This window comes from Glandiceps talaboti, chromosome 23 (genome assembly GCF_964340395.1).
Source record: "Glandiceps talaboti chromosome 23, keGlaTala1.1, whole genome shotgun sequence".
Taxonomy (NCBI): domain Eukaryota; kingdom Metazoa; phylum Hemichordata; class Enteropneusta; family Spengelidae; genus Glandiceps; species Glandiceps talaboti.
The window spans coordinates 14,780,256-14,801,291 of record NC_135571.1 but is presented as its reverse complement, the minus strand read 5'-3'; the positions used below and the strand labels follow the sequence as shown (position 1 = coordinate 14,801,291).

At 36.8% G+C, this 21,036-nt stretch overlaps 1 protein-coding gene across 2 annotated transcripts in view; it reads left to right on the top strand.

Annotated features, from left to right (window-relative positions):
• The window catches only part of LOC144453040 (G1/S-specific cyclin-D2-like), a 37,620-nt gene that overhangs the window by 5,769 nt on the left and 10,815 nt on the right, over positions 1-21,036 (top strand). The window contains exons 2-3 of one of the 2 annotated variants that reach the window (XM_078144310.1): positions 19,115-19,355; positions 19,873-20,088. In XM_078144310.1, the coding sequence (XP_078000436.1) occupies positions 19,164-19,355; positions 19,873-20,088 (408 nt within the window). In that variant the 5' untranslated portion in view covers positions 19,115-19,163. Of the gene's footprint in view, positions 1-18,923; positions 19,356-19,872; positions 20,089-21,036 lie in introns of those variants that run through there. The other variant, XM_078144311.1, reaches the window with a different exon arrangement.

Genomic DNA, 21,036 nt, shown 5'->3' with positions numbered 1-21,036 from the left:
TTGTAGATTTTTACTTTACTTTTAATTAGTTGCTAGACTAATTTCTACAAACAAAGTTCACTTCTAATTAATACTAAAGTGATTAACAGCATATCCAGCAAGAAGTCCCTTCTAAATGTCAAGTTACATCAGAATGCGACTTGTAAAAGGTATATATGTACTGTGTTGTAGGCCAGGAGAATATACTATGAAGTAATGGCTGTTAAAGTCTATAAAACCTATATACTGTGTTGTAGGCCAGGAGAATATACTATGCAGTAATGGCTGTTAAAGTCTATAAAACCTATGTACTGTGTTGTAAGCCAGGAGAATATACTATGAAGTAATGGCTGTTAAAGTCTATAAAACCTATGTACTGTGTTGTAAGCCAGGAGAATATAATATGTAGTAATGGCTGTTAAAGTCTATAAAACCTATATACTGTGTTGTAGGCCAGGATAATATACTATGTAGTAATGGCTGTTAAAGTCTATAAAACCTATATACTGTGTTATAGGCCAGGAGAATATACTATATAGTAATGGCTGTTAAAGTCTATAAAACCTATGTACTGTGTTGTAGGCCAGGAGAATATACTATGTAGTAATGGCTGTTAAAGTCTATAAAACCTATATACTATGTTGTAGGCCAGGAGAATATACTATATAGTAATGGCTGTTAAAGTCTATAAAACCTATGTACTGTGTTGTAGGCCAGGAGAATATACTATGTAGTAATGGCTGTTAAAGTCTATAAAACCTATATACTGTGTTGTAGGCCAGGAGAATATACTATGTAGTAATGGCTGTTAAAGTCTATAAAACCTATATACTATGTTGTAGGCCAGGAGAATATACTATGTAGTAATGGCTGTTAAAGTCTATAAAACCTATATACTGTGTTGTAGGCCAGGAGAATATACTATGTAGTAATGGCTGTTAAAGTCTACAAAACCTATATACTGTGTTGTAGGCCAGGAGAATATACTATGAAGTAATGGCTGTTAAAGTCTATAAAACCTATGTACTGTGTTGTAGGCCAGGAGAATATACTATGTAGTAATGGCTGTTAAAGTCTATAAAACCTATATACTATGTTGTAGGCCAGGAGAATATACTATGTAGTAATGGCTGTTAAAGTCTATAAAACCTATATACTGTGTTGTAGGCCAGGAGAATATACTATATAGTAATGGCTGTTAAAGTCTATAAAACCTATGTACTGTGTTGTAGGCCAGGAGAATATACTATGTAGTAATGGCTGTTAAAGTCTATAAAACCTATATACTGTGTTGTAGGCCAGGAGAATATACTATATAGTAATGGCTGTTAAAGTCTATAAAACCTATGTACTGTGTTGTAGGCCAGGAGAATATACTATGTAGTAATGGCTGTTAAAGTCTATAAAACCTATATACTGTGTTGTAGGCCAGGAGAATATACTATGTAGTAATGGCTGTTAAAGTCTATAAAACCTATATACTGTGTTGTAGGCCAGGAGAATATACTATGAAGTAATGGCTGTTAAAGTCTATAAAACCTATGTACTGTGTTGTAGGCCAGGAGAATATACTATATAGTAATGGCTGTTAAAGTCTATAAAACCTATGTACTGTGTTGTAGGCCAGGAGAATATAATATGTAGTAATGGCTGTTAAAGTCTACAAAACCTATATACTGTGTTGTAGGCCAGGATAATATACTATGAAGTAATGGCTGTTAAAGTCTATAAAACCTATATACTGTATTGTAGGCCAGGAGAATATACTATATAGTAATGGCTGTTAAAGTCTATAAAACCTATATACTGTGTTGTAGGCCAGGAGAATATACTATGTAGTAATGGCTGTTAAAGTCTATAAAACCTATATACTGTGTTGTAAGCCAGGAGAATATACTATGTAGTAATGTCTACAAAACCCATCTTTTTCCTCTAACACAGCAACTCACCTCTATAGATCTTGGAGATGTTTTAGCCAAATGATATGGGCTAAACCATTTGATTGGGGGGAGGGGGGGGGAACTGGAGGATTTGGACCAAGGAGAAGTTTTTTAAACCACCATGACAGCAAAAAAAATTTCCTCAAGCAACTAGACAGCAAATTTGTAAAGTTTAGGTGTTACAGCCACATGTGCTGATGTTGAAGACATGTATACCTGGGTGTTACAGCCACATGTGCTGATGTTGAAGACATGTGTACCTGGGTGTTACAGCCACATGTGCTGATGTTGAAGACATGTGTACCTGGGTGTTACAGCCACATGTGCTGATGTTGAAGACATGTGTACCTGGGTGTCACAGCCACATGTGCTGATGTTGAAGACATGTGTACCTGGGTGTTACAGCCACATGTGCTGATGTTGAAGACATGTGTACCTGGGTGTTACAGCCACATGTGCTGATGTTGAAGACATGTATACCTGGGTGTTACAGCCACATGTGCTGATGTTGAAGACATGTGTACCTGGGTGTCACAGCCACATGTGCTGATGTTGAAGACATGTGTACCTGGGTGTCACAGCCACATGTGCTGATGTTGAAGACATGTGTACCTGGTGTTACAGCCACATGTGCTGATGTTGAAGACATGTATACCTGGGTGTCACAGTCACATGTGCTGATGTTGAAGACATGTATACCTGGGTGTTACAGCCACATGTGCTGATGTTGAAGACATGTATACCTGGGTGTTACAGCCACATGTGCTGATGTTGAAGACATGTATACCTGGGTGTTACAGCCACATGTGCTGATGTTGAAGACATGTTTACCTGGTGTCACAGCCACATGTGCTGATGTTGAAGACATGTATACCTGGGTGTTACAGCCACATGTGCTGATGTTGAAGACATGTTTACCTGGTGTCACAGCCACATGTGCTGATGTTGAAGACATGTTTACCTGGTGTCACAGCCACATGTGCTGATGTTGAAGACATGTGTACCTGGGTGTCACAGCCACATGTGCTGATGTTGAAGACATGTTTACCTGGAAATTTGACAGTTAAAATTAGTTTCTGCACTGGCACATTTGCAGCACAATTTTTTTTCCATGTCATACCTGGTAAGCAAATTTTGTTCTCTTTGAGTTGGTAAGCAACTAGCTGCAACCATTTTTTCCAACAAATCCCCCCCCCCCCAAATCAAATGGTGTACCCCTAAGTAAACGGTATTCATTGGTTGAGCACATTAAAAGGTTAGAGGTCAAAATTAAAGCAGCTTAATATCTTGCTCAGCCTATTACAGCGCCCTCTATTGGGCACAAACAATATATCCATGATCATACTGGGCAGATTGGACAGTCAGCTTAATTTAAATATACCTAAAAAACGTACATTACTTTCATAGATTAAAAAATTATTTTCAATGATTTTACACTCTACGTAACAAGACAAAGTATTTAATATTTTTTACCTAGCCATATATTCGCTATATACTTGCCATATATATGTTTCACCTAGCCATATGTATACTTTTCATCTTGCCACTGTTCATCTTGCCACATACTTTTCTTACATATTACAGTTGTTATTGTGTTCATATAAATTTTGTAAATGGTTAGTTAGTGTTCATTCAGTGCTGGTATGTGATAACACTTTGTCAATTATCATGGAATATATCACTTATTATCACACAAACATGTGCAAATCTTCACCTGTGTGACGTCAAACAGAGCAGATCAAATACCCATATCACTCCTGTTCTACTGAAAAAAATACAGTGATAGCATACACAACAAGCACTTATCCAAAGTATACCACACTTGTACTAACACAGCATAGGGTTCTGTCATTACTAGTGGATAGTGCACAAAGGACACCGCTAGAATATCTAACTCCCTTTCAAACACAAAGTGACACATTTGATTAAGAAAATGGAAGAATTCAGGTTTTGTACTTTGGCAATCAGATCAATCAGATCAATCAGATCTTAAAGAACAAGCCTACAGGTACACTTGCATCACTTTCTTATTAGACAGTAAAACTGACCCAAACTCACTAACTGACCCAAACTCAGTAAAACTGACCCAAACTCACTAACTGACCCAAACTCAGTAAAACTGACACAACTCACTAACTGACCCAAACTCAGTAAAACTGACACAACTCACTAACTGACCCAAACTAACTCCATGCTAACTGCATGCTAACTCCATGCTAACTGCTTAATTTCTCTCTTATATAATGTCTACACAATAACCTCATCTCTGCTAATGAATACTTAACACAACCTGGATATGTATGATTCAATACATTGTAATACAAAGACAACTTTAAATTCCAAACATAGTACAGACATTGGAGAGAGATGCAAATGTCTATGGTTTAGTCAAAGACAGACCCTGAAAAACATGCCATGGTTCCTAGTAACATAGGACAGACATTGGAGAGAGACGCAAATGTCTATGGTTTAGTCAAAAACAGACCCTGAAAAACATGCCATGGTTCCTAGTAACATAGGGCAGACATTGGAGAGAGACGCAAATGTCTATGGTTTAGTCAAAAACAGACCCTGAAAAACATGCCATGGTTCCTAGTAACATAGGGCAGACATTGGAGAGAGACGCAAATGTCTATGGTTTAGTCAAAAACAGACCCTGAAAAACATGCCATGGTTCCTAGTAACATAGGACAGACATTGGAGAGAGACGCAAATGTCTATGGTTTAGTCAAAAACAGACCCTGCAAAACATGCCATGGTTCCTAGTAACATAGGGCAGACATTGGAGAGAGACGCAAATGTCTATGGTTTAGTCAAAAACAGACCCTGCAAAACATGCCATGGTTTCTAGTAACATAGAAGCTCTCAAAAATTGTTTCTTTTCTTTAAAAAAAACAACAACACTAAAAACAATGTAGCAGCTGACCCCAACACTGTTACTAGCTATGTTTAAAACATAGTAATAATTCATTGGAATGTAATGGAACTTTTAAAGTTGCTAAGAGTTGTGCATAGTTTAATACATTGCCTCTTTATAATACATATATAGCAGCTGCTGCTATCCATTCACTGTGTATTTGCATTGCCAGAGGAGAGATAGTACCGTTACAATGATACAGAACCACTAAAATGGCCTGTGACTTTATACAATGAGGCACGTGTGGCGGGAAATTAGCATGTGACAATTCAAAGGATCTCTCTTGAGTGTGCCCTTATAAATGAAGAATAATGTTTAGGAATTTGTCTAAACTTCTAATCTATTGATAAGAATGATAATGTACCGGAATTTGAAATTCAATGGCCTGCCACGTGCCAGTAAACATGGTATGAATGAAGGCCTACTGTAAGCACACCTGCCGTGGTGCCATGCCATCAGATGTCTGCTGCCTATAGCACTAAACAATACCCTATACATCAGCCTGATCTCAATTAGTTAAGAGACGCGTGCCTATAGTACCTTGTTAAGATATCCATTGTCAATCTCTGCAGATTATCTTCAATCTTAACCCCATTGTCAATCTCTGCAGATTATCTTCAATCTTCCCTTTGTCTTGCCAACTTCAGATCTGAAATCAGTTCAGCAGGTATTAATCACTTTGTTTTGTTCCAGTGCACAATTTGTCATTTCCATAATTATATCTGGTTTAAATGAGATGGGAAGTTAAAAAAAAAAACTGCCAACTTCAACCACATTTACTTCAACCTGAAAGAAGTCAGAACTGAACTTTAAAGTTTTTACAAACTTCTATTTTTAGCTTTATGGTATTTGTGAACCGTCATGCCTTGTTAACTGAGTACCAGTAGCCAGATAACTAGAACGAATATTTACATAAGTTTGTCAAAAGTCTTCCAGAACCCACCTGTCGCGTGCCGCACCCATTCATTCTATTGACCGTTGCACACGACCAGGAGAGGTCCTTATGTACACAGTATTGTTTAGATGCAAATTACCAGTTATAGAAATTCCACTACGTTCTTGAACATATCCGGCAGGACTAACTTCAAAAGAAAACACACTTCTAAGACGAGGTTGTATTATTTGGCAGATGTGGGGACAATTCAAGCCCAACTGAGCTGCATCAGATATCTTAGAGTTCAGTCAAGCATTGCTGTCTTTGTTCCATGTATAGATTTAGACCTATAGCCTTGTCTAGGGATATTTCTCTTTCAAGGGTTTTTAAATCAAGGCTGTCTAACTAACTGTATTCACAAATCATGCAAACAGTTAGAACCAAGTAAAAGCACCATGGCCTACACCAGTAATATGTATTGTAGAAATCTGGTGCACTATGTTCTCTAGTCATCGTCAACTGTGATGTGGTCCAAAAATGATATTTTAGTTTGTGAATTAAAATCTAGTACAACTTTACAAGAAAGACGTCAAAGAACGTGTGTTATTCAACAACTGAGTGCATGCAGACACCTATCACAGTGACAGACTTGATGCAGGTGATGAATTGATAACTGGAAATGTTTACACTCAGTCATCATCCACTTGGTAGGATTAAGCCAGGGACATTTATGTTGACAACTTTAGACTACATATTGACAAATACAATTGATTTAAAGGGGCACAGCTGTCCCCATTTGAAACTTTACATGAGTAACACTAGAATTACCAACATATAGTCATACTAGTAACTGACTGGTAACTGCTAGTAAACAGTAACTTAGTCTTTGTTCTATAATATCACACACAATTAAAGAGGTCAACATATGTCTTTACATCATTTCTCAATCATGTTATTTCAAATGTAATACAGACAAAACAATTAAACCTAAACATAATAACATAAGGGATGTCATCTTGGAACTGACAAATTGACTATGAAGGTGTTGTAGCACAAATGTCCAGTTTATGTGATAGTATTTTCAAATAATATTTATTGATATGCCAATCTATCCTTGTGGTCATGCATATGGACCATCATTTTTCTATTGCTACATGTATATGTATATGTATGTGTGTTATGTTTTTCTACTGCTCTAACTACCCCTGTTGATATCATTGTCATGTACACCATCATTTACTTAGCTGTTGCATGGACATGGTCTTGTTTCTAGGCATAAGTGTTCACTTTTTGGATGTTTATTCACTTGCCTACCCATCCCTGTTTAAATCTTTGCGATAAACACCATCATTTGACTGTTGCTAAAGGGCATGATCTTGTTGCTAGGCACTTAAACATACATTTTTGGAATGTTTATTCAATTGCCCACCACAATGTTATCTTTGCAAAATATGCTGCCATTTGGCTGTTGCTAAGGGCACAGTCATGTTTGTTAGGTTCAGGTGTGTCAATACATGTAGGTCTTGAACACTATGTACAGAATATCACCTCTAGTCACATCCCCACCAAATTTCAGCACTATTAACCAACTAGATTTTAGGCTATAACTTTTTGACCAAAAGCTACTTTTTTAGACCTAATTGCAAATACACATAATTTGCACTGTCATCATGTTCTGAATAATTCTTAATCCCCAGATACATTCTTGTCAACCCTATAATACCTGATACCCTATATTTAGGGTGTAATTACATAGAGTTACAGAAACCAAGTCATTAAAGGTAAAATTTCAGTCAAATCTGCCCAGTATATTTAGAATTAAATATCTTTGGCCAAAAAGACACATTTTTCCACCTTATTTGCATATTACTGATGGAATCTGACAAACTCTGAATTTATGAATTAAAATGAATCTGTCTTGACTTCTCCTGTAACCATGGTAACAATCCTAGTAGACAAGAATTATACATCATGAATTATAGATATTCTAAGACACCCTAGTTTTGTGGAGGATAATTTGATAAAATATTGTATACATTAAAGCCTATAACATTACAAGTTTTAGGTTTACATCTCTAATTAGTGACTGCAGACTAATTAGAGATGTAAGTTATTGAGCTGGTGTGCAAACACTTTTTTTACCCATTTGTTGTCGTGGGAAACACACTTATAACATGGCATGTTAGTTTGCTTCATTTCTGAGGCTGAGAGCTAGAGACAAATATTTGACAGGAAAAATGTAAAATAGTGGATAAAAATTAATACCATACCACACTCTCTACTTTATTTCATAAACTGTACCATACCACACTCTCTACTTTATTTCACAAACTATAATATACCACACTCTCTACTTTATTTCACAAACTATACCACACCACACTCTTTACTTTATTTCACAAACTATACCATACCACACTCTCTACTTTATTTCACAAACTATACCATACCACACTCTCTACTTTATTTCACAAACTATACCATACCACACTCTCTACATTATTTCATAAACTATACCATACCACACTCTCTGTTAACTAATGTGTATAGTAAAGATTGACTGACTGACTGACTGACTGACTGACTGACTGACTGACTGACTGACTAGACTGACTGACTGACTGACTGACTGACTGACTGACTAGACTGACTGACTGACTGACTGACTGACTGACTAGACTGACTGACTGACTGACTGACTGACTAGACTGACTGACTAACTGACTGACTAACTGACTGACTGACTGACTGACTGACTGACTGACTGACTGACTGATAGATCGGAATAGACTTTGATATCACAACTGCTATTAATTGTCAATTGTTCTACATTGATACATTTACACTACCTAACCAAGAAATAGGGCTGAAAGTAGTGGTGTGGATAGTTCAATATGTTAAAGTCAGAGAGTGTAATCTCACCGCTTTACATCATTGTAATCAATAAATAATCAAATTTTAAGACTATTACAAGGTCACCTTTTTTCATTAGCAAATATCATAGATAGTGTTCACTGTTTGTGGTCTGAAATTTAACAGTAAACAAATATACAACATGAATTGTAACTGGTCCTATCTCATATTCTTGAACCATTACTGTTACCAATGAATGAACAAATCCCAATTCATCACAATTTTACAAGATCACTTTTTTCATACTGACTCAGTAACAGCTGTCAGGGTTAACTGTGTGACAACTTTTAGACAATTCTGACTCTGAGTACAATATACCCTTTTCAGCAATACCTTCACTGATGGTATACTTCACTTAATTACTACTGGATGTCTTTACATTGTTATAAACACAGCATCTGCTAACAGGTCATATGCAAATTTCACAAGGTCATTAACTTGGTAAAGTTCAAGGAATATCTAATATAGTCACACTTGTCATTGAGATGTGTTACCATGGTAACATAGACATGTAATTTGTATATGTTAACGATTCATTGAATCCATATCATCCATACTACAGACAATACATGTAAGGCTAACTTAGACAGTCACTTGTCAACTCATATTCCATTCCAGGATGGTGATATTCTAGTCTAGGATGATCATAATACAAAATAATGATGTTATAATAGGTATTTACGATATTCAAAAAATTCTTTTACCGATGACTGTCTCAGATAAGAGAGAAGTTGGGAAACAGCAGAAGTTACAAGCTAATATAGCAGAGGTAGACGACAATTTGAACAATCTGATGTAATTCCAGAATCAACAAATTTAAGATGCACCCATGGCACTCCTTGGAAACACTGTACCCTACCTGAAAACTAATCTGTAAAAGGCATTGATCCAAAATGGGTTTATGAACGTGTTTCAACTTTCTGAAGCAATACCTCCAAATTTTGAACAATCTGCCTTTTCATGGTGATCACCAACATCTTAACGTTGGAACGAAAAAAAAGGCGCAAAAACAGACGAAAAAGCCCTCAAAATCACATCAAACGCTATAATTATTGCAGCTAGGAGAAGACGTGTCGAAACCCCGTAGCGTGTATATACACCCAGCGCTAGCGAGCTGTTTATTTTCTTACGGGGTTTGCAAAGAAGCGGAGGGCGCAACTTAGTGAAACCGCAATGATATCGCTGGCCTAAATATTCCATGCACTGTTGTAGAGTGTTGCATTGTATTTACCTGTGAACGTTGAAATGTGTCGTCGCGGTATCACTGATGTAATCTTGCTAATGGAGTCATCAGCTGTAGACTGTCCACCGCAGTATCTCCATTATATCTCGACTCACTTCTATCGTCAGCGAACGCTAATTAGATGACAATAGTGATTATGCAACATAGATACCAGGCTGCAAAGCTATAGTATTATAATATATCTTGGCTAAAACCAACATGAACATGTCTTCGTGTTTACATCTGTCGTTCCGAAACGATTTCATTTACATCTGCAACTCTCCCATGGAACCAATATCAACCATAGACATGCGGGTGAGAAAGACCCTTTAACTTTACGGTAAAAAGAGTTGAGTCTATCGTTCAGTAACACATTGGTCATTGGAATGTACACGTCATTTGTACAAAGTAAATGCTGCCTGCATTTCAATGTTCACGTTTCGGTGACAGCACAGTTCAACAAAAGTGTATGTTGACAAGTCGTAGAGTGACTATACGCAATAGAGGAAACGCCATGTAGATATAGCATATACTTTAATGCCGGTATTGGTCCTTGGCTTAAGTGGATCTTTCCGGAATTAATAAGCAGGTGCAACATTGACACAAACAACCAACAAATCACCAGTAACATACGTTGACTTGCCTTCCACTGGTGTGTGACCATGGTGACGAGAAACTGCTTGTGCACTCGTCCTGCTGAGTTGTAGACGATGCACGGGTCTAGATTGCTCACATGACCCTAGGGAGGGACGACTTACTCCGTATGCAAGCAGGACTACTTGTGCGCAAGTTACGATGTAGTTCTCTTGTATATGACCACTATGGCCGGGCCATCCTGCTGCTGCTCTACCAATTTATGGTTGTAAGGTGGTGAGGGTGGTGGTGGTGGTGATGGTGGTGGTGGTGGTGGTGGTGGTGGTGGTGGTGGTGGTGGTGGTGGTGGTGGTGATGATGATGATGATGATGATGATGATGATGATGATGATGATGATGATGATGATGATGATGATGATGATGATGATGATGATGATGATGATGATGATGATGATGATGATGATGTATACCTGTAACCCACTTTGCCATTCACCAAATAACTGTCTGAGGCAAGGCGTGAGTTAAGAGTCGCCATAACCCCTTGTCAAGCCTAAGAAACAAAACTATTGTAACAAGTGTGGGTGTGTGTTTTGTTTTATTTTTGTTTGGTCGTTTTTCTTTTCTTATCGGGGGGGGGGGGGTTAACAAGTTGTAATTGTTGCGATCGAAGTATATCACTATTTCAATAGCTAGTGTATTTCGTCGTATTTAGTTCTGAATTCATTCATAGACATGGACACAGCCTATAACACACACACATAACGCACACACACACACACACCACGTGTTTATGGACGTCACACGTTCAGCTTGGTACACCACAACCATAATATGCCAACACGAGGACTCGAAAAAAATTAAGCATGCTACCTGTAATACACTGCCAGACTTTCACCATTGATAACATTATTGAAAAGTTTAATAGACAGAAATTTAGGGTATTATAAATTTTCCATGAATGTTAGTGAAATTATCATTGTTATGCACCCCAGTTTGATGAGTACGAGGACGTGGTAGAGAGAAGCAGAAAGGTCGCAAAGTTATAGATATGAGTATTCCTATAATGCCGGTGATTGAGTATCGGTATCGTAGCCTCCCTTCCAAAGTTGTCAACATCTCAGTGATCCTGGAGGGGTACGGAATAGCCCTCTTCTCCGATATGGGGAGGGGGTAGCGGGATAAGATAAGATTGGTCAAGATTATATGTAAGGAGATTGCATTTCAATGGCAAGTTAACATACAATAATTGGGAAGAGATAAGAAAAAAATCTCGAACTTAAATACAGAAAAAAGTAGAATAAATAAAATAAAAGGCAATTTACATGTAAAACTAAAATTTACAAAGACATCTCGGGGATTTGGAATGGAATGAAACGATGGACGGCACTGCGACTACTATCATAAATCAACATATACATGATATAGGGAAATGAACACAAAACGAAATAAACACCGACGAGTTTAACCTATCATCTATTCCATTCCTCAAATTCTTCCTGATAGTTTCCCACGGATTGAACGGCCGATCAAGGGAAACTCTATAACGTGTTAAGTATACAAATATCTGTGGTTAACTGTGCCCAGCTCAGACCTTGGCCTATCTATGTAATGTGTGTGCACGCCGGCAATTCCCTCTACATCACTACTTCATCACACGACATAATTCGACAAATTTATTGTTTCCGATGTCAATATCATATATGCTTCTCTGTAGTATTCGACCTGAGCATAAGAAACAGGTAGGGAGACGAAATAGGCGATTGTACTCTGTTGCTATGGCAACGTGACATAGGGTGTTGAGTTCAAGTTAAAGTGTCGTAGGCTGGTCACATATAATCATCATTAAATGGGTATGTAGACCCCGGATGTAGACACACAGAGCTGACTATGAATATGATGATGTAGGAAGCATATGTTAAATGGACATTTTGACATTAATTAATTGTATGATTTGATAAACCATGTATAATCTTTAACTTGCCGAATACTCTATGGTTAAATGTTTGCGATAAACTATGGTCAACTCTGATATTGCTAATTACTTTTGGATTGCATGTTTCGTCTGGCAAAACGTCACTGTTTTAACTCGGTAAAGGTATACACCAACTATTAATTGGCCCGTATGAGGGTTTTGGGATCGTTTAGGGTAGGGCCAGCAATTTAAAATCATTTCATTTCAGGTGGTGGCATTGCTAATGGGGTACGGGTAAAGCATAATTATAGTTCCACGCCTGTGATATATCGACACATTATTAACGATGTACGAAGGCCTCACTCAACAAATACATTTTTCTTGAATTTTTACAGTTAACCCAACAGGCGTCGTTGGTTTTTCAAAATTTGACAAAATTATATTTTAGTAGTTATCTTTGCAGGTGTTACTTATATTTATTTAGCAAGTATTTAACACTATCTTCAGTTACGGATATTTCAGTGTCGGCTAGTCGAAATAAGACCTGTCATGACCTTTGTGTGACCTTTGTTGCCGACTCGTCTGTTTCGTCCCCGTGCTCGTAAAAGTCGACATTGACCTTTCATTATCAAGGTTGAGCCATCAATCACGTTCGTTCAGATTATTGTTATTGGTGAGATTGTTACCTTGACATGGCCGTAGTCATGACTCGGGTTGGACGTGTTGAGTTTATAACTTATTTTTTACATGTATTTTAACTGTCTACAGGTTGTGTTATATTTTAATACAACGTAAATGTCAACCAATGTAATGTATATGTAACGTTATAAATTATGAAATCGTTACGTAATGATACTAGGTTTGTAGCCTACCTGTAGACGTAGTGATACTAGGTTTGTAGCCTACCTGTAGACGCCAAGGGCTATATATACCTACCTAACACTATCATAAATGACATTTAGATTTTTTTTTAATTCTCGCTGTCATTCTTTGAATAGTGTAGTAGCGACAGTCGTTCAAGTCTACAGCTAGGCTAGTACTAGGTTAGTGGTTTATAGCAGAAAAGTCAACCTGGTAATTACATGCAACATAATGTGACGTCACAGACAGGTATCATGGTAATTAGTGAAGCGGTGCTGGCCTTGATAAGCCATGACAAAATGATAAGATTACAGAAGTTGTATCATTTGTGTACTCCTTATCATGTCATCGTACTATTCTACAGACTGGGTTTATAAACTTCTTTGCTTAAAGTAAAAATAATTACACAAACCCTTGACTAGACTATTGTAGTTATAATGCTAATATCAATGGCAATTGTCTTCTGGCATTGTTAGATTAGATGACATGGCAATTGTCTTCTGGCATTGTTACATTAATTGATTTCGTAGTAGAGATTTCCTGATATTTTTCATCAGCGTACAATAAAGACAGATTCAAATATAACTGGAATCATTAATACTTCTAATGTAATAAATATATTAATATTTATACATTCAGATTGACCAGAAACTAACAATTTGTGAAGTCTTTCATCAGTCATACCATAGCATTCTGATCAAACTCCGCCTAACTTCTCTCAGTCGCGACCATCTTTTGTTTTCATTTTAAAAAACAACAACAAATATAAGATATTCTTTCCCGTCTGAATCTTTGCAATTGATTATATTTGACAAAACATTTATATACGGTAATAGTTTCATAAATTGTACATTGTACATAATTCGTTACAAGAATAACATTGAAACTGGTTTATTTTTTTTAAAACGTACAAAATACGATTCTCAGAATAAACAAAACATGTTGAAGAATTCATCTTTCTTGACATGAATTTGGTTTTCTCAAAAAAGCATCTGTGGTCATGATATTTTTGCGTACTTGGGTCCTAAATGCTATATTCTGATATTCAGGGACAAAACACGGGATGGGTTAAACAACAATGTCTTTCAACTTAAAGTTCCCATATCGTCACTAAACTCTGTCAATATTTAGTTTTTAATCTCACACAATACAAAGTTGACCTCAAGGATTTTCTGAGGGTTAAATTATCAAAATATGAGCTGTGCAGTTTGTTTCATTAGACGTTGATCCACTGTCCAATATTTAGTTTTATTAGACGTTGATCCACTCTCCAATGTTTGGAAACCGACTATGTATACAGTGATACAAGTTATATACATGGCTAAAACAATACAACGTTCTCCACGTGATCTGTTCTTCGTGTGTCACTTTCATGTTTCGTGTCAAGTTCGGCTGGTTTACTTGTGAGAACACGATATGAAATGTCGATTACAGTACGTATTACGAAGTATATTTACTTAACTTGATTTGGATAGAGGTGGATTTGTGACCATTTAATTCATGGTGATATTTCCATGGTTACGTAAATCTGCATAGGCAATATCCCCCTCTCTATCTGTCTGTCTGTCTGTCTGTCTGTCTGTCTGTCTGTCTGTCTGTCTGTCTGTCTGTCTGTCTGTCTGTCTGTCTGTCTGTCTGTCTGTCTGTCTGTCTGTCTGTCCGTCCGTCCGTCCGTCCGTCCGTCAGCCCGCCCGCCCGCCCGCCCGCCAAGCCCGCCCGCCCGCCCGCCCGCCCGTCCGTCCGTCCGTCCGTCCGTCCGTCCGTCCGTCCGTCCGTCTGTCTGTCTGTCTGTCTGTCTGTCTGTCTGTCTGTCTGTCTGTCTGTCTGTCTGTCTGTCTGTCTGTCTGTCTGTCTGTCTGTCTGTCTGTCTGTCTGTCTGTCTGTCTATCTATCTAACTAACTAACTATCTATCTATCTATCTATCTATCTATCTATCTATCTATCTAACTATCTATCTATCTATCTATCTATCTATCTATCTATCTATCTATCTATCTATCTATCTATCTATCTATCTATCTATCTATCTATCTATCTATCTATCTATCTATCTATCTATCTATCTAACTGACTGACTAACTATCTATCTATCTATCTATCTAACTAACTAACTATCTATCTATCTATCTATCTATCTATCTATCTATCTATCTATCTATCTAACTAACTAACTATCTATCTATCTATCTAACTGTCTGTCTGTCTGTCTGTCTGTCTGTCTGTCTGTCTGTCTGTCTGTCTGTCTGTCTGTCTGTCTGTCTGTCTGTCTGTCTGTATGTCTGTCTGTCTGTCTGTCTGTCTGTCTGTCTGTCTGTCTGTCTGTCTGTCTGTCTATCTATCTATCTATCTATCTATCTAACTAACTAACTATCTATCTATCTATCTATCTATCTATCTATCTATCTATCTATCTAACGATCGATCGATCTATCTATCTATCTATCTATCTATCTATCTATCTATCTATCTATCTATCTATCTATCTATCTATCTATCTATCTATCTATCTATCTATCTATCTATCTATCTATCTATCTATCTATCTAACTATCTGTAGTTGTGTATCTATCTGTATGTGTCTATGCGGGTGGGTGCGTACTTACAAAGGTCTAAATTATTATATAGATTCCAAGACAGTTTAAAATAAACAAATATAATGTCACCTTTGTGTTTTTCTTTTATTTGGATAGCATATCAAAATTATAAACTTTGTACAATGGTAGACAGGCATTATCAAAACGGTGGTGGTTTCTAAGTTGAGTCCATGGAAACAATAGCTTTCTTTATGATGTATGGGTGGTTACCTCCAAGGTGCCGAACAAGGTCACAGTCTGCGCAGTCACGTGGGCCGGGGATATAGAAGATACCACTGGAAAGCAGTCTACTTTAATTTAGCGTCACGTGACTTACACTGTCCCGTGTCTTTTGAAAACAACCACCATTTCCAATATCAACGAAACAAAGGATTCCAACGGGGAAAAATTTAGTGTAAGAAATTTAGTGTAAGAAATTTAGTGTAAGAAATTTAGTGTAAGAAATTTGAGAAAACTTCCTACAACTACTCCTCTGATAAAAGTCATATGATAAAGATGGAAGCAATAAATAAAAAAACAACATGATACATGGATGGGTTGGTAGATATATGTGGTTGGCACGAACGATATACAATGTGTGTCGGATAGTTTATAGTCAGCAGATACTCAGGATACAGATGAAGAGAACTTAAAAAGAAAACAAAGCACACCATATATATATATATATTGAAAACGAAAATTTTGCAAATTTGATGAGCAAGCTTCTAACCGAATGCTGAGTACGAAAGTGAAACTGGTATCGCTTATGTCTCTCGAAGTCAAAACCCCCAAACAAGCAAGCATGCAAGCAAACATGCAAGCAAGCAAGCAAGCAAGCAAACAAACAAACAAACAAACAAACAAACAAACAAACAAACAAAAGAACAAACAAACAAACAAACAAACAAACAAACAAGCATGCATGCATGCAGACACACACATACATACATACATACATAAGCTTACATACATACATACATATACATACATACATACATACATACATACATACATACATACATACATACATACATACATACATACATACATACATACAAACATACAAACAAACAAACAAACAAAACCAAAAAAACAAACAGCTGATAGCTGACGAAGCGAAACTAAAGTGGAAGGCGGTGTTTCCGATTATTGCCATATTGCCACTACACTCACCAAACTGTTTTGTCGTACTGCATCTAACGATCGACTCAAAAGATTGAATCAAATAAAACATAAAAATAAATACAATAACAAATAAATAAATAAATAAATAAATAAATAAATAATAAAATAAATACAACAACAAACGGATTGATGGAAACTGTTTTCATATTATTACACATCCTTGATTGTAAATTACATTCCAACATAATTTTACTCCTCTTTTTACTCGTCTTTCTTTAACATTGTATATATTTTTTTAAATGACAATGTTACAATTTCTCAAAGGCGTGAATCATCCAACTTTCAAATAACATAGCACTGTATAATTCATAAGTTGGCAGAGACTTCGTACAAACACACAATATCGAAAGTTTGGTCAAACTTCGCCCACACCGTGCCCCAAGTTTATCAGAGCTTGTCAACGGAAAGTGTAAATACAAAGCGCATGCCACACACAAACAAATATTTCATGGTAAAGTGGAGTTCGTGTTTGACGACATCTAAATCCGAAACTTTTGCACGAGCGCTGGATTTCACGTGATGGTCTAAAATTTCAAAATCGAAGTAATACCTGCCCAAATGCCCTTTATTATACATCAATATATGGGTTCAACAAAGCAGCTAAATTGTGAAAGATTTAACAAAATTGTTTTCTCAAAACACTGTCACCATACCATTTCTTATAATTCGACTGGAAGGGAAAAGTTCGAAAATGATCTAGTAAGGCCTAGGTCGTTTTGTATGTATGGTATGATTATTTGGATTATTGGCAGTCGATTTTATCCCTATCAAATAACTTCACATGATTACAAAAAACAAATGGCAGTCGTTTGACAAGTTCCCTCTGTTGTCGCACACTCTAAGGAAACCCTTTGAGACCCGATTGGCTTGCTCATATTGTCTGCCTTGATTATTCCACTGGGCGGAGTCAATACGTTTGATCGATGTACGCCGTGTGTCTAAATATAGTAATCTCTGCCCGGCAACTGGCTCTTGCTGCTAGGGCCGAAGTGTGCGCCGTAACTATGGCAACAGACGTATAGGTTGTAGAATTTGCATCGGGAAAAAAGTTTCAGGAGAATCATGCAAATAAGGAGATTATTGGCAAAGCGTGGCTTTTTCACCCCAAAGAAAAATATTGCTAAACAATGAAAATTCCAACACATTCGAAGAGACAGGGCAAAGCAACTCCTTTCAATGGTGGCTTTATTATTGACAATATATGTGATTTTGGAACATATTGGGGCTATGGTAATTTTCCCGATACAGGAATTTCCCCCTTCCGTATACTTGTGTAAATGGGTATACGGTTACAGAGCAAACCGCACGATGTTCTTGCAACCTAATTAGATTTAGACCTATTGTTAGGAGAATTGGGTCCTGATCAGTTATCTGTTGGAATTTCGTCAATTTCTTTTACAAATGAAGAACAATTATGAATGAAATATGCCAAAGACCTTCTTAAATAGTTAGACTAACACTTCTGGTATCAATAATTAACCGTATTTTGAACAAAGTGTGTTCTACTGAACCTAGAGAACGCAGATGCGCTGAAAGAATGAATGAACATAGTGGAAGGACTGCGAAGGAAGTTGTGTTTACTGGCCTTAAAACATTAATATTATCGGTTTCCCGCCACACACCAGTTTACTTTAGACTTATATACATTACTGAATTGTATTGACTTCAAACTAAATGCAAATTACACTTTAATTAATATTTCTTATCGTAGCTGATTATTTCCAATTCTCCCCACCTATCTGTAAGGGTTCACCATACCCTGTTGTGTTTTGTTGATTTACAAATAAGGTACCATAATAAAATCGATGTGTCAATAACTTGTCAGATGTGTCCACTTCTTGGCCAATCACTACGAGTGACGCCCCTCCCACTTTTTTGCATGTTTCGACTCCCCTCCCGGCGAAACTTGGGTCACATCACCGATCTCCAACTACGCAGACAGCGGCGTGTTGTTGGCCGGATGAGTTGGCCGGAGTAAGATCGCTATAGCTAGCTCTTTGTTAGGAAACCGGCCATCCAGCAACCGCAACACCTCAGACGGTCTACCTCTTAGTTTGAAGAATGTACTAAGTATCTATGAATGTGTGATAGATTACTTAGATCGCCAAGCAGCCACGTTTTTTTTTCTTGTCTTTACCATTAGTTTTGGAAGGCTAGAGAAGTGAACGGTAGGACTTCCTTAGAAACATACAATGGAGCTCTTCTGCTGCGAAGTGGAGCAAATGAAGAGAGCCTATGAAGACCCTGTCTTATTGAACGATTCTAGAGTTTTAGCAAATTTGCTAGAATGTGAAGAAAAGTATATTCCTTCCTCTTGTTATTTTAAGTGGCAGACGGACTTAAAACCTTTCATGAGAAAAATGGTGGCGACCTGGATGCTTGAGGTACAGTAGCCATTCATGTGGTTATAACTTTGCGGAAACATTCTTATGACAATTTTCGAAATAATTGCAAAGATTTCTGAGTGAAAGTTACACTCAGTGTATAGAATACTTTATACTTGATGTTCATTGTGAAATTGAATATTTTTGGTGATTTCCTGATTTTTAATAAATTTATTTCTTTCGAGCGATATGTCAGTGACAAAGGTAGAAGAAGAGAGAGGGGCGTGTTAGTTCATCGGAGGGATTTTCTAAAGGTTTTCGCCCACGCAACCACAACGAAATGTTGATAATAACGTTGACAAGATAATGAACTTTAAATAAACGAAATTTCGTTAAATTTGGGCGACGGGAACAATTTTTAAGAATTTTTTGAAAAAATAATATCAAGTTCGGAAGTGTGGTTGGCGGGATTCCAAGTCAGCAGTGGTGTCATGAATACTAAAACGTCGCTGGTGGTATAATCACTCCCGTGCTCGTTACTTACTAACTTCTTTCGTTTTTCTTCTTTGTCTATTAGGTTTGCGAGGAACAGAAGTGTGAAGAAGAAGTTTTTGCATTATCAATGAATTACTTGGACCGTTTTCTTTCCCTTGTACCTCTAAAGAAAATCTACCTTCAATTGCTTGGAGCTGCCTGCATGTTCCTGGCTTCGAAACTCAAAGAGACTATCCCGCTAACAGCGGAAAAATTGTGCATTTACACTGATAACTCTATTACATGTGACGAACTTTTGGTAATTATGATTAAGAAAAATCCTTAGAAGTTTTTTAAACAATGAAAACGTAATTTGCACAATTACTGGTGATTGCATTGTGCACACAGTGAATTTATTGCTGTAGCAGAATGCTCATGTCCATTGCCCACTTTCAGTACTGGTAATGTGTGCGGTCTGATGTGTGGAGTCTTACAGCTAAGACCACGTGTTCACACAATTTCTTATCTCGCACAGGAAAGAGTACATCCGCTGCACATAATGTGTTATGACTAGAATACAATCAAACTGTTTATATATATGTTCAGTTTTGTACTCATATCTGTCAACATACAGATTATTTTTAGAGATTGGAGTAAACTCAACACAAAACATGGAAGTCAATTTGTACCCCCATGCTGTGCAATAGTTAGCTACAGAAACTTAAAAAAAAACCATATGAAGTTCCTTATTTCTGAAAATACAGAAAAATACAAATAACATTGAGATTTTTACATTATTTGTGCTTTATCTTTTGCAACTTTATTAAGTGTTGATAAATTCTAACATCAATATTGACATATCCTAAATTACCAACCATTATTTTAAGAACTGACCAGTACTTTCATTAACACTAATAACAGTTAGATAATGACTCTATATTGCCATTTCAGAAAGGCATACAATTAAAACAATGTTTACCCTGGCAGTGATACTATTTTTTAAAAAGTGGAAAATTCAAAATTCGAACTGTTTAGTTTCAAGGCTAAATTTCCAAGGTGTATCTCTTGTATACTCCCCATTATATTAATATATTCAAGATTTGTTGAAAATAAACCACAATTATGTGATATTATTTGTTACTTAGGCAAATCATAATTAAGTTGTATAGGTAAATATAATATTACTTGTAGACAACAACTTTTCACTATGTGTAGTGAGTTTTACTCTGAATTGACAGCCAAATTATATAATAGTGGTCTGTCATAG